The 19769-nt window shown below is 44.5% G+C and overlaps 1 protein-coding gene across 2 annotated transcripts in view; it reads left to right on the top strand.

Moving 5' to 3' along the window:
- Positions 1–19769, top strand: part of EVA1C (eva-1 homolog C) — an 81878-nt gene that overhangs the window by 51997 nt on the left and 10112 nt on the right. Inside the window, exons 4-6 of one of the 2 annotated variants that reach the window (XM_044284400.1) lie at positions 13991–14143; positions 17709–17852; positions 18102–18173. In XM_044284400.1, the coding sequence (XP_044140335.1) occupies positions 13991–14143; positions 17709–17852; positions 18102–18173 (369 nt within the window). Of the gene's footprint in view, positions 1–13990; positions 14144–17708; positions 17853–18101; positions 18183–19769 lie in introns of both variants that reach the window. The other variant, XM_044284399.1, reaches the window with a different exon arrangement.

Here is a 19769-nt window from a genome sequence, read left to right as displayed (position 1 = left end):
CGAAATCTCGCGATGCGCGAGCTAGCGCATGCGTAGTTCGTTCCCTGTGCTGATGCCAGCACAGGGAATGAACATGATGCCGACACTGCGCATGCGCTAGCTCGCGCATCGCGAGATTTCGGCGCTCCAGCTCTGTGACGTTAGCCAGCAAGGAGGAGATTCGGAGGACACGGGGCGGTGCTGGGCTCCTTTCCGCTTGACTCATCTCCGGCTACAGGACTCATATCAGGTCATTTGCATATCAATAAAAACGTTTTTTAAAATCATGGTGACAGGTTTCCTTTAAAAAGTCAGACTCATTGGGAGCCACTTCCAAATGGTGGCACTAGCGAGACAAGTTCTCTTCCCCTGGAAAATAACATATTTTACATAATTGACAATCATTTCATCAAGAAAGTTTTAATTATTGTAAATATAAATTCTTGAAAAATCATCTGTAAAGTTGATAAAAAATCGTATTCAGCCATTTCTATGTATTTAGAAAAATCAGAGTGACAACCAACATGGCTGCTATTACATCTCCAGTATGGATTATTGCCTAGATTTCCTGTATCCAAGGTGTAAATTGAAGCTTTTGGGGCCAGATGAATAATCGGCACTTGTATCCCCTCCAGCACCCAGCCCCCACACAGTATGACTACAACACCTGCAATCCCTGTAACTACTCTCATGTTTAGAAAAACAAACAATAAACAAAAACTAGCAATAAAAAAAGCTAGCGACAACCAACAACTAAATCATAGCCTACAACAGTGAGCTCCATCTAGTGGCGGCTGAAGGCAGAATGGTATTGTATTATTATATACACAGTGGACAGGAGGGGATCCCATTAACTTCTGTGGGAAAGTTCTCTAGACATGCCCTGGGATCTGTGCAGAGGTCAGGAGGGAGCTGCTCTATCACCTATTGTTAATGGTGGATCCTGTGTTATCTATACAAACAACAGAGGTGATACCTGCCATTGTAATTCAGCCTGTGATGATAATGAGATGACTATTGGGAAGCTCCCTGTAGAGATGCGGAAGTCTCGACATATTGCATTTAGTAGCCAGCATGAAAACTGCACGATTTTAGGTATTTTTTTTTTTTAATATAGTGACATGGGAAATTAAAACATAAATCACCAATTTTTTTTAAAAAAAATGTGTTTAAAGAGGACCTTTCACCGATCCTGACATTGTGAACTAAGTATACAGACATGGAGAGCGGCGCCCGGGGATCTCACTGCACTTACTATTAACCCTGGGCGCCGCTCCGTTCTCCCGCTATGCCCTCCGGTATCTCCAGCCACTAAGTTATAGTAGGCGGAGTCTGCCCTTGTTCTGCTGTAGCGCTGGCCAATTGCATTCCAGAGCTCACAGCCTGGGCGGTTACTTTCTCCCAGGCTGTGAGCTCTGCGATGCGATTGGCCAGCGCTACAGCAGAACAAGGGCAGACTCCGCCTACCATAACTTAGTGACTGGAATCTCCGCCTACTATAACTTAGTGGCCGGAGATACCGGAGGGCATAGTGGGAGAACGGAGCGGAGTCCAGGGATAATAGTAAGTGCAGTGAGATCCCCGGGCGCCGCTCTCCATGTCTGTATACTTAGTGCACAATGTCAGGATCGGTGAAAGGTCCTCTTTAATATAAAAAGATGTGATTTAACAATAAGTCGTATTGCAGTAGATATGCTTATATTTGGGATTTTAGGGGCAAATACTCTGTAAATGTTTAATCATTTATTTTATTCACTTATATAGCGCTGACATATTCTGCAGCATTTTACAGACATTATCATCACTCTGTCCCCAGTAACATAGTAACATAGTAACATAGTACATAAGGCCGAAAAAATACATTTGTCCATCCAGTTCGGCCTGTCATCCTGCAAGTTGATCCAGAGGAAGGCAAAAAAAACCTGTGCGGTAGAAGCCAATTTTCCTCACTTTAGGGGAATAAAATAGGGCCCACAATCTAAGTTCCCTATCAGTATGTCTTTGGAACGTGGGAAGAAACCGGAGGAAACCCACAAAAACATAGGGAGAACATATAAACTCCATGCAGAAGTTGTCCTTGGTCAGATTCGTGCTAACCACTGAGCCACCATGCTACCCTATAGCCCGTTACCCCTCACTTTTCCCCGCTGAGGGCACATTCCTGCCTCTCTGTGTAATTCCCTATATCAGGCACTGAACTATTAACCATCGGCTGCCCTGTACGGCTACGTCTAAACTTGAGATGTTTTCCATCGTATTGTGCTGATTACAGGACATAGAAAAGGACTTTGTTTTCTGCTTGAATGGAGGGAGTAATCCTATTAAACAAGTGTGTGCTCTCTGCCAGAGTGGAAGAGGCTTTTTTTTACAACAGTAGAAAGAGATTTTTCTGTCTCTGGCAAATGACCAGAGACTTGTTTCCCTACGTCTGGTTCAGGAGGGGAGATTACAGACGTTCATTTACCACCTGAAAATGTAGCAACCACCCGGTCATCACCTTTACTGTCTGCGCCGTCCGGTATGCAGAAGGCAAAACTGACAATCCCAGCTCCCAAAACTCCTATAGGCTCTGCAATCATACAAATTATCCCAAAACATCCAGACTCCATGGAAAAGGGGGGACCTCTTGAGTATAGGTCATCCATTTTAAACACTGAGAAAACCCCTTTACATGTGGAGTCAAAAATGTTTACAAAAGTACATGTATCCAATCCAATTGCAGGGGGCACATTTACCAATGTGTTTTCGCCTGTTTTTAGTGAAAAAAAAATGCTGATTTAGACAGTCTTATTTTTTTGAATCTCTTTTACTACTGAAATTGTGCCTCCTTCGACTATTTTAATTTTTTTAGACTAATTCAGAAGTTTTCTAACTTTTGCAACTTTTTTCTGACCTATTTATGTCGGTGCGCCTTTTTTTTTTTTGCACCTGAATTTGTCTCGAAAACAGTCTAATTTCTACTTTTCTTTGCACAAATCTGACTTTTTTGATGCACAACCTAATTAGACCAGTCTAAGGCTACTTTCACACTAGCGAATACCGGAAAAAAAGGCTTCAGTTTTGTCCCCATTCATTGTCAATGGGGACAAAACGTAACTGAACAGAACAGACTGCTCCAAAATGCCTTCCGTTACGTTCTCATACCAGAGAGAATGCTGTGGTTTGCTTTCCGCCCTGGGATGCGGAGCAAGACGGATCCGTCATGACCCACAATGCAAGTCAATGGGGACGGATCTGTTTTCTCTGACACAATCTGACACAATAAAAAACGGATCCGTCCCCCGTTGACTTTCAATGGAGTTCATGATGGATCCGTCTTGGGTATGTTAAAGATAGAACCGGATCCGTTCATAACGGATGCAGACGGTTTTATTATCAGTAATGGAAGCGTTTTTTTCTGAACCCTGCCGGATCCAGCAAAAATGCTAGTGTGAGAGAAGCCTTAGTCTTCATGCACACAACAGTGAACAAAAACGTCCGCTAAAAATGGACACACTGTCAGTTTTTTATCAGTGTGTGCATCCATTTTCTGGCCGTGTGTCTGTTTTGCATCCGTTTTGCATCAGTTTTTCATGTCCGTTAAAAACGGACATGAAAAATGGATGAATTTGACCCACCCTTCTGAGAACACCCTCAGGACAGTAGGCCCCCAGCTAAAATAATGTCCCCCAGACTGTACAGTACATAATTTTTTTAACTGCCCCTAGCTTTAATAATGCCCCCAATGTAGGGCCCCATCTTAAATAATGTCCCTCATAGTGTGTGTGTTTTTTTTCTTTTTTATGGCCCCCAGCTTTATAATGTCCCCCATGGTTTATATAATGCCCCCATAGTATGTTTCTTTTTTTTTTTTTAGGGCCCCCAGCATTATAATGGTTTATATAATGCCCCCATAGTGTCCCGCAGCCCAAAAAAAACAACAACAAACCCTCACCTTATCCTTTTGCTCGCGCTGCAGCAGTCTCTTCTCTCTTCTCAGAACGGGACCTGCTGAAGGTGCGCGATGACGGCACTGCGCGCTTCCTTACGTCACCACGCAGATCGCAGGTCCTTCGGCAGGTCCTGCTCAATGAAGAGAGAAGAGACTGCTGCACCACGAGCAAGTGGATGAGGTGAGGTTTTTTTTTAACCCCTAAATGTCCTGTGTACCCGTTTTTAACGGCCGTTAGACCGGTGCACTCCTGTCAATCGGCCGTTAAAAACGATCCCATTGATTTCAATGGGGTCCGTCCGGCCGTGAAAACCGCTAAAAATAGGACAATAGCCCCCATAGACTTTCACTGGTGCTAAAAATGGGCGTGTGACGGCCATTACTTAGACGGCCGCCACACCGTCGTGTGCATGTAGCCTTAGGCCCCTTTCACACGAACGATACAGATTAGGTCAGGATGCGTTCAGTGAAACTCGCACCATTTTGCATTTTTTTCTGCACGGGTGCAATGCGTTTTTCACGCGTGTGATAAAAAACTGAAGGTTTAAAGCTCTTTTGATTGACAGCCTAGGTGTCTCTAGATCTAAGGTTCCTCCTTTACCCCTTGTAATGAAGACTTCACTACATCACTGGTGCTTATTCCATAAAAGCTGTAGGCCGACTCCACTCTCACTATTAAATATGGCACCTTTACAATTAGTGGAATTACATATTCCTGAGTTAGACCTATCATCATGGAGCCTCTTAGGGCCGCTTCACACGAGCGGATGCCGTGCGTGGCATCCGCTCCGTGAAAGAGTGCCAAGACCCGCTGCAGACTGCAGAGGCACGGAGCGGTAACATGACTGTTAATGCTCCGTGCCTCTCTGTGATCTCTTTACTACGAAATCACAGTGACAACTGTGATTTCGTAGTAAAGAGATCACAGAGAGGCACGGAGCATTAACAGTCATGTTACCGCTCCGTGCCTCTGCAGTCTGCAGCGGGTCTTGGCACTCTTTCACGGAGCGGATGCCACGCACGGCATCCGCTCGTGTGAAGCGGCCCTTAGGTATCAACACACTCAGTCAACTATATAATAATGGCTCTTTAAAATCCTTTGGTGAGCTACAGGAAGAATTTGAGATCCCCAGGGGAGACTTCTTTAAATTTTTACAGGTTAGACACCTCTTGCAATCAATATCACCTTATCAGGTGACTGCGCATAAGGGGATTTTCGAGGTATGGGCCCGGCCATCTAGTACTGACCGCAAGGAGGGGATTGGTTCTCTATATCAAGCGCTTGGCTTGAAATCCACATTCTCTAAATCTGCCCCACTTCAAGCATGGGATAAAGAGTTAAAAGTAATTATCCCTGAAAAAGAGTGGATAGCATCGTTCAAATTCATTTCCAAGACTTTTCGGAGCGTATCCTTGTATGAGGCGGCCGTTAAGTCATGTTTGCGGTGGTACTACACCCCTGACAGACTGAGCAAAATGTACCCTGGTACGTCTCACTTTTGTTGGCGGGGTTGCGGTTGCTCTGGTACGTTACTACATATCCTCTGGGAGTGCCCCTTGATATTAAACATTTGGGCTGACATATTTGAGTTAGCTTCTAAGTTCTGTGGTTACACGGTCAATAAAAGTGTGTTCATGGCTTTGTTTTTCAGGGGTATACATGAGATCCCATCTAAGTGTAGAATTCCGGTAGCACATTTATTTCTGGTCACTAAATTACTGCTAACCAAATATTGGAAATCAGCCTCTATCCCGTCCAAAGCTGAAATAGTAGCTAGAGTCCATAACAACTGTGTATACGAGAAAATTATGGCTTATAAGGAACACAGAGTGGATAGGTTCTTACACCAATGGGGGCTGTGGATGCAGTTTCAGCCCAGGGCCAGCCCTATGACATATCGCTGTGATGTTGTCGGTATGGACCATAATGTTATTCCACACAAAGGCAATGACTCCTTTTTCTGTTATGTTTGTTTGTTTGTTTTATTTTCTGTTTTATTTTCGGCTTTCTAATACTGGTATACTTGTATTAGATTACCCATTGCTAACTGGAATGCATCGCCATCGAGGTGTACATGTATGTTTGACCAATACCTTCTGTATCTGATGGTGTCTATTCTAGCTTGTATTGAAAAACTTTCAATAAAAATGATTGAAATAAAAAAATAAAAATGAAGGTTTACAAACAACATCTCCTAGCAACCATCAGTGAAAAACGCATCGCACCCGCACTTGCTTGCGGATGCAATGCGTTTTTCACCGAAGACCTATTCACGTCTATGGGGCCAGGGCTGCGTGAAAAACGCAGAATATAGAACATGCTGCATTATTCACGCAACGCAGACCCATTGAAATGAATGGGTGCGGATTCAGTGCGGGTGCTATGCGTTCAAGTCATGCATTGCACCCGGGCGGAAATTGTGAAAGGGGCCTAAGTGAATATAAACCTGTCATACTAAAAAACAACCACCAGAGGTCAGACTGATAACAAGACACCAAGTCAGTGCAGAGGCGTAGCTAGAAATGTCTGGGCCCCATAGCAAAAAAAATTATGGGCCCTCCTCCCGGATCTCCCACCCCCACATACCTCTCGGACCTCCCACCCCTTCCAGAGCTCCCACCCAAACACCCCTCCTAGACCTCCTACCCCCACACCCATCCTAAATCTCCCACCGCCATGAGCATAGAAAAGTCAGAGGAAAAACTAAATAAGTATTTGAACATTTTTAGTCAAAATTGAAAACCATTCAGTAACTGATAAAGTGACAAATCTGATAAACATGAAGAATTAAAAAAACCGAATAATTAGTAATTGTATTTTAAAGTGAAGTGTGTGTGTGGTGGGGGGCGGGGGAAATTAGACTTACTTGTAAGACCTGTACGTTCACTAGTTGTGAAGTGTCCTCTTCACAGACTTGCTTTTTTTTTTTACTTCCTGACGTGTCATCATTAAACGTTACCTTTAAAGGAGAGGGGAAAGAGGAAAGCTTTAAAGGGACACTGACAGGCCCAATAACCATAATTAGCTGTACATATCCATGCACAGGTCTTCTAATGTGCATTAAAAACATATAAGGTCCCCGACCTTCCGAGATCTGGCGCATGCCCAATAGAAAGCTATGGGTGCCGGGCGCATGCGCAGAAGCTGAAAGCGAGTCCGATGCCCATAGCTTTCTATTGGGCATGCGCCGGATCTCGGAAGGTCGGGAACAGCAGAAGCCGCCCAGCTAAGTGAATATTGATGAGCTGGGCGGCGCTTCAAAGCGGCGGTTGGGCTGATGCTGGCTGGGCGCAAGTGGAGCTGAAACCCCGCCCCTTGGGCAGAAAGAACAGCGATTAGTTCAGGTTATAAAACGTGAGTTAACTGTATTCATAATGTGGACAGGGGGGATACTTATATGTTTTTAATGCACATTAGAAGACCTGTGCATGCATATGTACAGCTAATTATGGTTATTGGGCCTGTCAGTGTCCCTTTAAGATTTAATGTAAACACACAATACTACCCATCTATTCTTTTATACTTACTTAAAACTGTATCCAAATATCCGTGTATAATACCATGACATATAATTGCATCATATACTATACAACCCCCTGATGTCACAGATATCCCCTCTTCATCAAGTGTCCTGCTCCCCCCTCCTGCCTATATAATGGTCCAGACCTCCAGGATCCTCCTTCCCCTTACTCCCCATATATAATGGTCCAGACCTCCAGGGTCCTGCTCCCCCCTCCTCCCTAAATATAATGGTCCAGACCTCCAGTGTCCTACTCCCCCCTCCTCCCTATATAATGGTCCAGACATCCAGGGTCCTGCTTCCCCCTCCCCCCTAAATATAATGGTCCAGACCTCCAGGGTCTTGCTCCCCCTAAATAGAATTGTCCAGACCTCCAGTGTCCTGTTCCCCCGTATATAATGTTCCAGACCTTCAGGGTCCTGCTCCCCACTTCTTAAATATAATGGTTCAGACCTCCAGGGTCCTGCTCCCCCCTCCTCCCCAGATATAATGGTCCAGACCTCCAGTGTCCTGTTCCCCCTATATAATGGACTAGACCGGACCTCCAGGGTCCTGCTCCCTCCTTCTCTTTAAATGTACTGGTCCAGACCTCCAGGGTCCTGCTCCCCCTTCTCATTAAATGTACTGGTCCAGACCTCCAGGGTACTGCTCCCCCCTCCTCCCCAGATATAATGGTCCAGACCTCCAGTGTCCTGTTCCCCCTATATAATGGACTAGACCGGACCTCCAGGGTCCTGCTCCCTCCTTCTCTTTAAATGTACTGGTCCAGACCTCCAGGGTCCTGCTCCCCCTTCTCATTAAATGTACTGGTCCAGACCTCCAGGGTACTGCTCCCCCCTCCTCCCCAGATATAATGGTCCAGGACTCCAGAGTAAGTTTCACCAGTCCCAGAGTCAGCCAGCCCTCACCTCACAGCCACTTGAACGTCTGCACGCCCACACTTCAGCAGCGCTGCCAGGCCCAGCAGCACGCAGCTTCGCTGTACGCTCCAGCTCCTCCACTTCTAGCCAGTAGGACTGCCGCCCACACTGGGAGCGCGACCACTCCCTCTCCTCACTGCAGGTACACCTCTCTGCCTGCAGCCGCCCCCTATCGCACCGCCGACAGCCTGCAGGCCCTGCAGATAGCGCTTTCTCTGTCTGTCCTGGAGGGGCCTGCAACCCCTGTAGCAACGCCGCATGAATTTAAAAAATAAAAAAATCCTCAGCCGGCAGTCTGGGCCCCCAGTGGCGTAAGGCCCCATAGCCATTGCTATGGCTGCTATAGTGATCCCTACGCCCATGAGTCAGGGCTGAATCAAAGCAGATTTTTACACCTCAAAATTACTTGCGTTTTTTGTAAAGCGTTTTACAGGCAGATTTTTACAGGCAGGGGGAGATTTATCAAAACTGGTGCAAAGGAAAAATGGCTTTGTTGCCCATAGCAACCAATCAGTTTAATCCTTTCATCTTCCAAAATGACCTTTGAAAAATGAAAGGAGCTTTGCCAAGGGGCAAGTAAGGCTACTATCACACTTGTGTTGGTAATTCCGGTATTGAGATCCGGCAGAGAATCTCAATACCGGAATTAATTGGATCCATTTTGATTTTGAACATCAGGATGCATCCGTTCCATTAGGATGCGGTTGTGTGAAATCAAAACGGAAAAAGAAACGAAAAAAAAAATATGGATCTGTCACTAAATACATTGAAAGCCAATGGGTGATGGATCCAGTTTTTTAGGCTCCCAAAAAAATGGATCTGTCACCTTTGACTTAGGCCTCATGCACACGACCGTTGTTTTATTCCGTGTCCGTTGTGCCGTTTTTCGTGATGTTCTCCGGACCCATATAACCTGTCCTATTATTTTTGCGGAAAACGGTTCGCGGACCCATTCAAGTCAATGGAACCGCTAAAAAACGCGGAGGCACACAAGATTGTCATCCGCGCGTCCGTTTTTTTCCTATCATATGCATGGCAAACCTGTCTTAGACTTTTTTTTTACTTTCCTTTACGTCTGGTGGTCCTCTAAAAATAAAGGAAGACACACGGAAACAAAAACGGAAACGGATCACGGAACAACGGAACCCCGTTTTGCGGACCGCTAAAAAATACTGTAGTGTGCATGAGGCCTTAGGCACATGGGCAACATCCTTGCAGTGGGCCGGACTCATTCAACTTAACGGGTCCGTGGTCTGTCCGCACCGCAAAAAAATATGACATGTCATATTTATTTGCGGTGCGGAACAACGGAAAGAAACACCACGGAAGCACTCCGTAGTGCTTCTGGTGTTCCATTCCGCATCTCCAGAATGGCGGACCCATTCAAGTGAATGGGTCTTCATCCGTGATGCATAGTGCACGCGGCCGGGGGCGGTGGATTGACGACCCACCATTTGCGGGCCGCAATACGGCCGCGGCCGCCCAACGGTCGTGTGCATGAGGCCTTACATTGTTTTCAGTGCCGGATCCGTTTTTTTAAGTTTTTATGACCGGACTCAAAACCGCAGATTGCAGCAGTTTTGTGTCCAGTCACAAAATGGAATACTTCCGGAATGGAAAACCTCCTGACGCACCTCTTTCCATTCAGAATGCATGAGGACCAAACGGAAAAGTTTTTGCCAGTACTGACATACTCTGCCGGGTTTTAAACAATCATAAACAGTGATGGCCAGTTCGCCAGCGAACACATGAGGGCCGCCATCTTTAGTGAGGTAGACTCACCCGTCCGGCGATGCACAGGTAAGCCCTTACCTGTACAGGGAACCGGTCTGAAATCAAACGCGGTCACAGGGAGCAAGCAGTTCCGAGAACAGCCGCCGGGGGCCTTCATCGGGCTGTTCTCGGAACTGCCTGCTCCCTGTGACTGCGTTTGATTTCAGACCGGCTCCCGGCACAGGCACGGGTAAGGGCTTACCTGTGCATCGCCAGACGGGTGAGTCTACCTCACTAAAGATGGCGGCCCGCATGTGTTCGCTGGCGAACTGACCATCACTGATCATAAACTGCTGTCTGTTATGTTACATCTGTACAGGTCCTTCTAAAAAAATTAGCATATTGTGATAAAGTTCATTATTTTCTGTAATGTACTGATAAACATTAGACTTTCATATATTTTAGATTCATTACACACCAACTGAAGTAGTTCAAGCCTTTTATTGTTTTAATATTGATGATTTTGGCATACAGCTCATGAAAACCCAAATTTCCTATCTCAAAAAATTAGCATATTTCATCCGACCAATAAGAGAAAAGTGTTTTTAATACAAAAAAAGTCAACCTTCAAATAATTATGTTCAGTTATGCACTCAATACTTGGTCGGGAATCCTTTTGCAGAAATGACTGCTTCAATGCGGCGTGGCATGGAGGCAATCAGCCTGTGGCACTGCTGAGGTGTTATGGAGGCCCAGGATGCTTCGATAGCGGCCTTAAGCTCATCCAGAGTGTTGGGTCTTGCGTCTCTCAACTTTCTCTTCCCAATATCCCACAGATTCTCTATGGGGCTCAGGTCAGGAGAGTTGGCAGGCCAATTGAGCACAGTAATACCATGGTCAGTAACCATTTACCAGTGGTTTTGGCACTGTGAGCAGGTGCCAGGTCGTGCTGAAAAATGAAATCTTCATCTCCATAAAGCTTTTCAGCAGATGGAAGCATGAAGTGCTCCAAAATCTCCTGATAGCTAGCTGCATTGACCCTGCCCTTGATAAAAACACAGTGGACCAACACCAGCAGCTGACATGGCACCCCAGACCATCACTGACTGTGGGTACTTGACACTGGACTTCAGGCATTTTGGCATTTCCCTCTCCCCAGTTTTCCTCCAGACTCTGGCACCTTGATTTCCGAATGACATGCAACAGTCCAGTGCTGCTTCTCTGTAGCCCAGGTCAGGCGCTTCTGCCGCTGTTTCTGGGGAATGCGGCACCTGTAGCCCATTTCCTGCACACGCCTGTACACGGTGGCTCTGCATGTTTCTACTCCAGACTCAGTCTACTGCTTCCGCAGCTCCCCCAAGGTCTGGAATCGGTCCTTCTCCACAATCTTCCTCAGGGTCCGGTCACCTCTTCTCGTTGTGCAGCGTTTTCTGCCACACTTTTTCCTTCCCACAGACTTCCCACTGAGGTGCCTTGATACAGCACTCTGGGAACAGCCTATTTGTTCAGAAATTTCTTTCTGTGTCTTACCCTCTTGCTTGAGGGTGTCAATGATGGCCTTCTGGACAGCAGTCAGGTCGGCAGTCTTACCCATGATTGCGGTTTGGAGTAATGAACCAGGCTGGGAGTTTTTAAAAGCCTCAGGAATCTTTTGCAGGTGTTTAGAGTTAATTAGTTGATTCAGATGATTAGGTTAATAGCTCGTTTAGAGAACCTTTTCATGATATGCTAATTTTTTGAGATAGGAAATTTGGGTTTTCATGAGCTGTATGCCAAAATCATCAATATTAAAACAATAAAAGGCTTGAACTACTTCAGTTGTGTGTAATGAATCTAAAATATATGAAAGTCTAATGTTTATCAGTACATTACAGAAAATAATGAACTTTATCACTATATGCTAATTTTTTTAGAAGGACCTGTATATACCTGTTGTAGTTATACCGATTGCAGATATTACGTGACGCCTGTAATAAAGCACAGCAACATACCGCCATACAGTATCAACCAGCAGTGTCCATCTGTTTGTAGAAGGGACGTGATTTAGGCCTTGAAGAAATATATAAGATTACAGTAAAACCTGTGCATTTGAAACAAAAAAGGGGTTTCTGAAGTTTACACAGTTAGCAGCTGAATGTGGGTGGGGCTGTGCTGTAATTGATTGCTCCTGTCTGAGGACCTGTGCCTGGAGATCACATTTATAGATGAGCGAATTTCATATTTTGAAATTCGTTTGCGCTTCGTTTGGTGGTAAAAGCAGAATTGCGTTATGGATTCCGTTACCACGGACCCTAATGCAAATCTTTGACTGAATGTATAACGGAAAGCCTTTAGAGGCATTCCATTATTCATTCCGTCATAATAGAAGTCTATGTGCTGCATAACGGATCCGTCCCATTTCCGTTGCGCAGGAGAGGACTTGCTTGCGGATGCAATTCGTTTTTCACTGAAGCCCCATTCACTTCTATGGGGCCAGGGCTGCGTGAAAAACGCAGAATATAGAACATGCTGCGTTTTTCACGCAACGCAGAACTGATGCGGGGAAAAAAAAACACTCGTGCACAGACCCATTGAAATAAATGGGTCAAGATGCGGTGCGGGTGCTATGCGTTCACGTCACGCATTGCACCCGTGCGGAAAACTCGCTCGTCTGAAAGGGGCCTTAGGCCTCATGCACATGACCGTTGTTTCATTCCGTGTCCGTTGTTCAGTTTTTCGTGATTTTCTGCGGACCCATTGACTTTCAATGGGTCCGTTGAAAACTCGGCTAATGCACCGTTTGTCATCCGTGATCCGTGGTTCCAGTCCGTCCAAAAAACATAACCTGTCCTATTTTTTTCACGGAAAACGGTTTGCGGACCCATTCAAGTCAATGGGTCTGTGAAAAAACACGGAGGCACACAAGATTGTCATCCGCGTCAGTTTTTTTCCTATCATTTGCATCGCAAACTTGACAGAATTTTTTTTACTTTCCTTCATGTCTGGTGATCCTCCAAAAATAAAGGAAGACACGCGGAAACAAAAACGGAAACGGATCACGGAACAACGGTCGTGTGCATGAGGCCTTACTGTGGAGGGGAAAAAAAAAAAGCTATAAAGCCTTAACCAATTGGCCCATATTAAAGGGATTTTCCAAGATTTATAAAAATTAGGCGGGAAGTAGGTAGCTGTGTAAAAAAATAAAAAAACTTACTCACCTTTAAAATGTCCCCATGCTCCTGTGCTGCTCTGCTGTCCGCTGCTCCTATCCCTGGGGCCTGTGCTAGTCATCAATCACGTAACGCTGCAGTCACTTTGGTCACGTGTCGCTTTGGCACATTGTGACCACTTAGGTCAGCGATTGGTTGCAGTGGTCACGTGAACGATGAATGTGACGTCATAACTACAGGCCCAGGGGCGACTGGACCTTCAGCATGGGAGCTGAGGGACATGTTAAAGATAGGTTTTTAAGTTTACACATCCCTTGCTCCCTGCTTAATTTTAAGAAATTTTGGAGAACTCCATTAAATTCCTTCCAGACTCCAAATATATCAGATCAGAATAAATAAATAAATACATTTAGAACCCATAACCTGCGATATTTTTGCAGACCAATGAACCAAACATCACAACTTTTACAATGAACCAAACATCACACAACCCCCAGGGTTCCGCAGTCTCACGGATGATGATGAAACCTTCTAGATGTAGAGATCAGAAGAAATATTGTATCCAATGTTTTAAAAAGTTGTGACTACTTGATGGGGCCAGAGGTTCTTGAGTGCCTACTGGCTCCAGTCCCGAGCAAAGTTTGTGCAGATGTCTTGCATCTTCAGAAGGAACTATTTCGAGCCTTCCGTCTGCCATCCTCCGGCCTTGTGGTATGGAGGATGCAGAGTGCTAACACTTGTACAGACTGTTTATTTAGTTTATGCTTCTGTTTTTAGCTGAATACAAATCCACATCTGTCTGTGAAAACCACGAGCTGAAGCTTCACTGCAAAGAGCCAAAGTTACTCAATATCTACTCCGCTGTCTACGGCAGGTTTGCCAATGAAAAGAACCCTTGTACCAATGATTTGGACCGAGGGACCCCATATGGTGAGTAGCAAGGGATAAAATATCTGAACATGTGGCTAAAATAAATCAGCTGCAAATTACTCAAGGGAATACAATCACAGGGGCTGAACTGGATTAGAAAACCATGGCTGCTCTTTTCCAGAAACAGCGCCACACCGGTCCATGGGTTGTGTCTGGCACTGCAGTTAAGTTTCATTGAAGTGATCGTGTGTGCACCGCTATACCACACACAACCTGCGGACAGGTGTCAGTCTTTTAAATCCTGGCCACCCTCATGAAAATCTTAAATAAATCCATGGAAAAAATGATTGCTGTAGTAACCCTACGATAAGGAATCGGCGATATTCACACTAGTTTTTTTCTCTTTTCCTCTTCCATCATAATCCACCAATCTTCATCTTTACTTTGCATAAATCAGTTATACGTTTGCAGTGGGCCTGGGAGGGGAGAGCAGGAGAGGACAGGTGTGGTGGTGGCGATGATAGTAGTAGTAGTACTCATGGTAGCAGTCCTCACTCTGGTGTTCCCTGGGCCATACTGTGAAGGGAGGGGTGCACCCTTTCTTTCCCTCGGGACACACCCTGGTTTGGGGCCTCCTGCCTGGTGATCGGAGGCTGCCTTTGGTGTCAGTGGGTTTTAGGGTACAAGGCAGGGGTCCCTTGAAGTACAAGGCAAGGCAGCACTGTGGCACAATTATAGGGCCGGTTGTAGGTGAAGACAAGCCAACTAAAGAAACTCAGCAGATGGTGGACACAGGCACAAAAATAGGCACAGTCTCTTCAGGTTTCATAGACAGTTGTCCCAAAGCTGCAAATATGGAAGAATAGGCAATAAAGTGGTTCTCTCCCTCCGAGTCTCTCTCTAGTTAATCTGATCAGTAACTAATTGTTTTAAGAGGGGCACACCTGCATCTGAATAATCACATGGAGCTGCAGCCAATATGTTAAATACTATTTATTTATATCAAATATAATAAAACAGGTGAGGTACCTCAAATACTATACAATACAATATAAAATGTGTTCACTTAAAAGCATATAATATGATATACTATCTGTAGGGGCTGGATGTTAATACAATAGAAATTCCCTCAATTGTAGGTTGCTGTGCCGTGAGAGATCATGGTTGTACAGGTTTGTATAAAGTCTTTGATACAAATTACAATGCGCAGAGTTGGTTTGTAGCGCAATGTCTCTACTGATCGTAAATAGCAACTTTGACTGGTAGTTATAGGGTTAAGCATACAGTCTCGTTCTTTTTCGTTGGTTACCTTCACAGCATATGTCGGATAGTGTGCTGTTAAATATTCCTGTGTGTGTGCACACTACTCACTGTTCTGGAGCGATGGAGTGGCCGATCCCTCGTGCTAAACGTGGCGTCCCACGTATTACAGCATAGGTGATTTCAATTGCGGCCGCTCTTGTAGATGATTGCACAGAATGCCGCAACAGGGAAAAAACTGTCCGTTTAGACGCCGGGGTCTGAGTGATTAAGACCCACTGGGAGCTTCGGCGTTACTTGGTGTCTATTAATCTAGACACAGCAGGACTTAGATTTCTTCCTGTCGGCTGTAGAGAAGCGCTTCCAAAGCTTCAAATATGTTGCGCAGATGCTATGCTGCGGTTTCTTTCCTAACTCGAGACTTGGTGTACACTGTGTCTAGATTCGGAGTTGGCAGTGACTCCTTCCTCCTAGTGGGTCTTAATCACTCAGACCCCGGCGTCTAAACGGACAGTTTTTTCCTTGTTGCGGCATTCTGTGTAATCATCTACAAGAGCGGCCGCAATTGAAATCACCTATGCTGCAATACGTGGGACGCCACGTTTAGCACGAGGGATCGGCCACTCCATCGCTCCAGAACAGTGAGTAGTGTGTACACACACAGGAATATTTAACAGCACACTATCCGATATATGCTGTGAAGGTAACCAACTAAAAGAACGAGACTGTATGCTTAACCCTATAACTACCAGTCAAAGTTGCTATTTACTATCAGTAGAGACATAGCGCTACAAACCAACTTTGCGCATTGTAATTTGTATCAAGGACTTTATACAAACCTGTACAATCACGATCTCTCACGGCACAGAAACCTACAATTGAGGGAATTTTATTGTATATAACATCTAGCCCCTACAGATAGTATATCATATTATACGCTTTTAAGTGAACACATTTTATATTGTATTGTATAGTATTTGAGGTACCTCACCTGTTTTATTATATTTGATATAAATAAATAGTATTTAACATATTGGCTGCAGCTCCATGTGATTATTCAGGTGCAGGTGTGCCCCTCTTAAAACAATTAGTTACTTATATATTTTAGAAGATTGGGGATATCTTTTTAGAGGGAGCACCCATTCCACTATAATTGGAGGGTGAGCCAATCCAAATCTTTTAACCATTTAATCTGATCAGTGTTTCCAATTTTGACAAGAGGTGCAATTTATCTCTCACTATATTCTCTAGTTCAGTTAATATTTCTACAGTTCCCACCTGCGGGGTATAGTTCTTAAATAGATGGCCAATCTGTCTCTTTTAATATGATAGGGTAACCTGAAGTCTCTAACCCCCAACCGAATGCAGTGAAGTCCACACAGTCAAAATACATGCATTACCTTCACTGACTTCTTGTCCATCCACTGTCCCTTAAACATGGCTGTTAAACCTTCTGCTGGGTTTAATTCTTCTCTCTATCTGAGATTGGCATTTGTTTAGGTCTGATAAATTGCTGTATCTCAGTCTGCTGCTTCTCTTCACAGACATCATCTAGACACATTAGCTTCTCAAACCAGCTGCTCTCACTGTCTACAGACTGCAAATTACACAGCTATAGCAACCAACTAAAAGAGGGTGGGACCAGCCCACACCCTGCAACTTTATCTAGGCGGTCAAACAATTAACCCTGGGACACCAACTGCATTGAATACAATTTAACCCATTTACATTGAACCACCTGGTCACTGCATATTTTGTAATATATATGATAAGGGGAAAGTGGCATCCATGTCAACAGTCTGCGGCTCTGCCTGTACTCTCTGACTGTTCAGAAACCTCCTCAGTTACTAACAAGCTTGACCTACAGTAAAACAGTAGGAGAAGGAGGGATAGGAGGAGGTGCAGCTGCAGTCTCAGCCTGTGTGTGCCACTCTCATGATGTGAGAGGGGAAGAGGGGGCAGCAAGTGGAGCAGGTGATTAGTCAGACCACACTGCACAGCTATCCACCTCCACACCCTATGGTCTTGAGCATTGACATCACCTTGTTTCTCCCTTTTGGTGCTTGTGCCACCCATAATAACCCAGTTAACGGCACAGGAAGTCACCTCCACCGACCTGACCTCTGTTTGCGGATTCGTACCGCGGTGCTCAGAGGGGGTCCTCATCACTGAAGTCTGTGAAGAGCGCCACCTCCATAGGTTGGTGGACAGAGGACACCTACACCTATCCTGCATTTATGGCATATCCAAAAGATATCTATTAGAAGGGAATACCCCTTTCTGTGAAAACCCCTTTAACAATGAATCTATAACATCCCCCAAAAGCAGACATTCTAAAAAACTCCTGTCCTCCTCTATTTTCCAGACTGTGTATCGTATTCCGCCCTGAACATTCTGGCACAGAGGTGTTACGGGAAACAAAGATGCAGAATGGTGGTCCACGATAAACATTTCGGAAGTCCCTGTCTGCCTGGAGTCGTCAAATATCTTACTGTAAATTATACTTGTGGTAAGCAGAGGTGCTTGTCCCCTTTAATTGTATATTATACCAGGAACATGCATGCAATAATCTCCCAAAAAAGTGATAAACCTCTGCTGCTACCCAGCCTGGACCCAGTGGAGGATCCTCCGATCTGGTGGGTCAGTCTGACCCTGAGCAGTCAGAAGTACTCATAAAATACTTCGGAAAAATGATGCATCTCTTGCAATTATTAATAATTGAGGTAGACGGAATACAATATTTCTTTTTCATTTATAGTTCCAAATATCATACTGAAAGAGGTTGACCCCAAGGTCTCTTATGTAATGCCCCCTACGAAGCTGAACGATGGTAAATACGGTAATTATCACAAATTATCACCACTACTCTTTTATGTTTTCTGTTCTTGACCATAAATTGGAGTCATTTTGTGGAGGAAATAATGCTGTGTTTGCTGCATCCTTCTTTTTTGGGGGGGATCCATGCATCAATGTGTATGGTCACCTTAAAGGGGTTTTCTGCGGCCTGAGACTATCCAGTCAGTGTAAGACCCCTGGGACGCCATGTGGCTGTGTCTGGTACTGCAGCTTGTTATTCAAGTGAGTGGGGCTGAGCTGCAGTACGGAACCCTGCCACACCTGCATGCATGGCTCTGTGCCTGGATAAAAAATGAAGGTGCCAGGACGATTGGTGGAGATAGGCCATCAATTAAAATCCTAATTTCCACTTTTTTTTTTATACATTTTCATTATTATTCTGTAAACCCAGAACCAAAATTGGGTACTCATTTAGAAATTTGCCGTGGGCCCGCCTGTCGTCTATGCACATCATTGACATCAGTCAAGCTTTAAATAATACTAACATTATGCGCTAACATTAAAAATATCTTATGTGTTTTAAAGAACTTCACCCGATATGAAATTCATTCCGTATCCTAAAGCTGGCCATACACATTTAATGTACAGTACAGTGCATTCGGAAAGTTCTCAGACCCTTTTACTTTTTTCACATTTTGTTATGTTGCGGCCTTGTGCAAGAATAAAAAAATCACGTTTTCCCCATCATTCTGCACTTGAAGGGGTTGTCCCACGAAAAATATTCTACAGTTTTCAAACCAGCACCTGGACCTGAATACTTTTGTAATTGCATTTAATTAAAAATGTGGTATAGCTACTAAGTTATTCAATAAAATATATCTACATATATCTGTATATATTCACTCCGTGAAGATATAAGTGAGGGACATGAACATGTGGAGTCACTGTGGGTAGAGATACATGGAGCTAAAAACAATAATAAATTACTAATAGGAGTTTACTATAAACCACCTAATATACCAGAGTCCACAGAAAATCTACTACTAAACAAGATAGACGAGGCGGCAAATCATAATGAGGTGGTTATTATCGGGGACTTCAACTACCCAGATATAGACTGGGAAACTGAAACTTGTATATCTAGAAAGGAAACAGGTTCTTGGCAATAACCAAAGACAATTACCTCTCCCAACTGGTTCAGGACCCGACTAGAGGGACGGCCATACTGGACTTAGCATTAACCAATAGGCCTGACAGAACAACAGACGTGCAGGTTGGGGGACACCTGGGAAATAGTGACCATAAAGTAATAACCTTCCAATTATCATTCAAGAGAGCGTTTCTACAGGGAGGAACAAAAATACCAAACTTCAAAAAAGCTAAATTTTGCCAACTAAGAGAGGCCATAACTGGGACAAAGTCCTCAAAAATAAAAATACAGCCACAAAATGGGATATCTTTAAAAACATCCTAAAATCTCATTGTAAGAGGTACATACCGTATGGGAATAAAAGGTTAAGGAACAAAAAGAAACCAATGTGGATAAACAGAACTGTAAAGAAGGCAATAAATGACAAAAAGAAAGCATATAAATCACTAAAACAGGAGGGTAGCACGGAAGCACTGAAAA

Source organism: Bufo gargarizans, chromosome 3 (assembly GCF_014858855.1).
Source record: "Bufo gargarizans isolate SCDJY-AF-19 chromosome 3, ASM1485885v1, whole genome shotgun sequence".
Classification (NCBI taxonomy): domain Eukaryota; kingdom Metazoa; phylum Chordata; class Amphibia; order Anura; family Bufonidae; genus Bufo; species Bufo gargarizans.
This window is presented reverse-complemented; position numbering and strand designations above follow the sequence as displayed.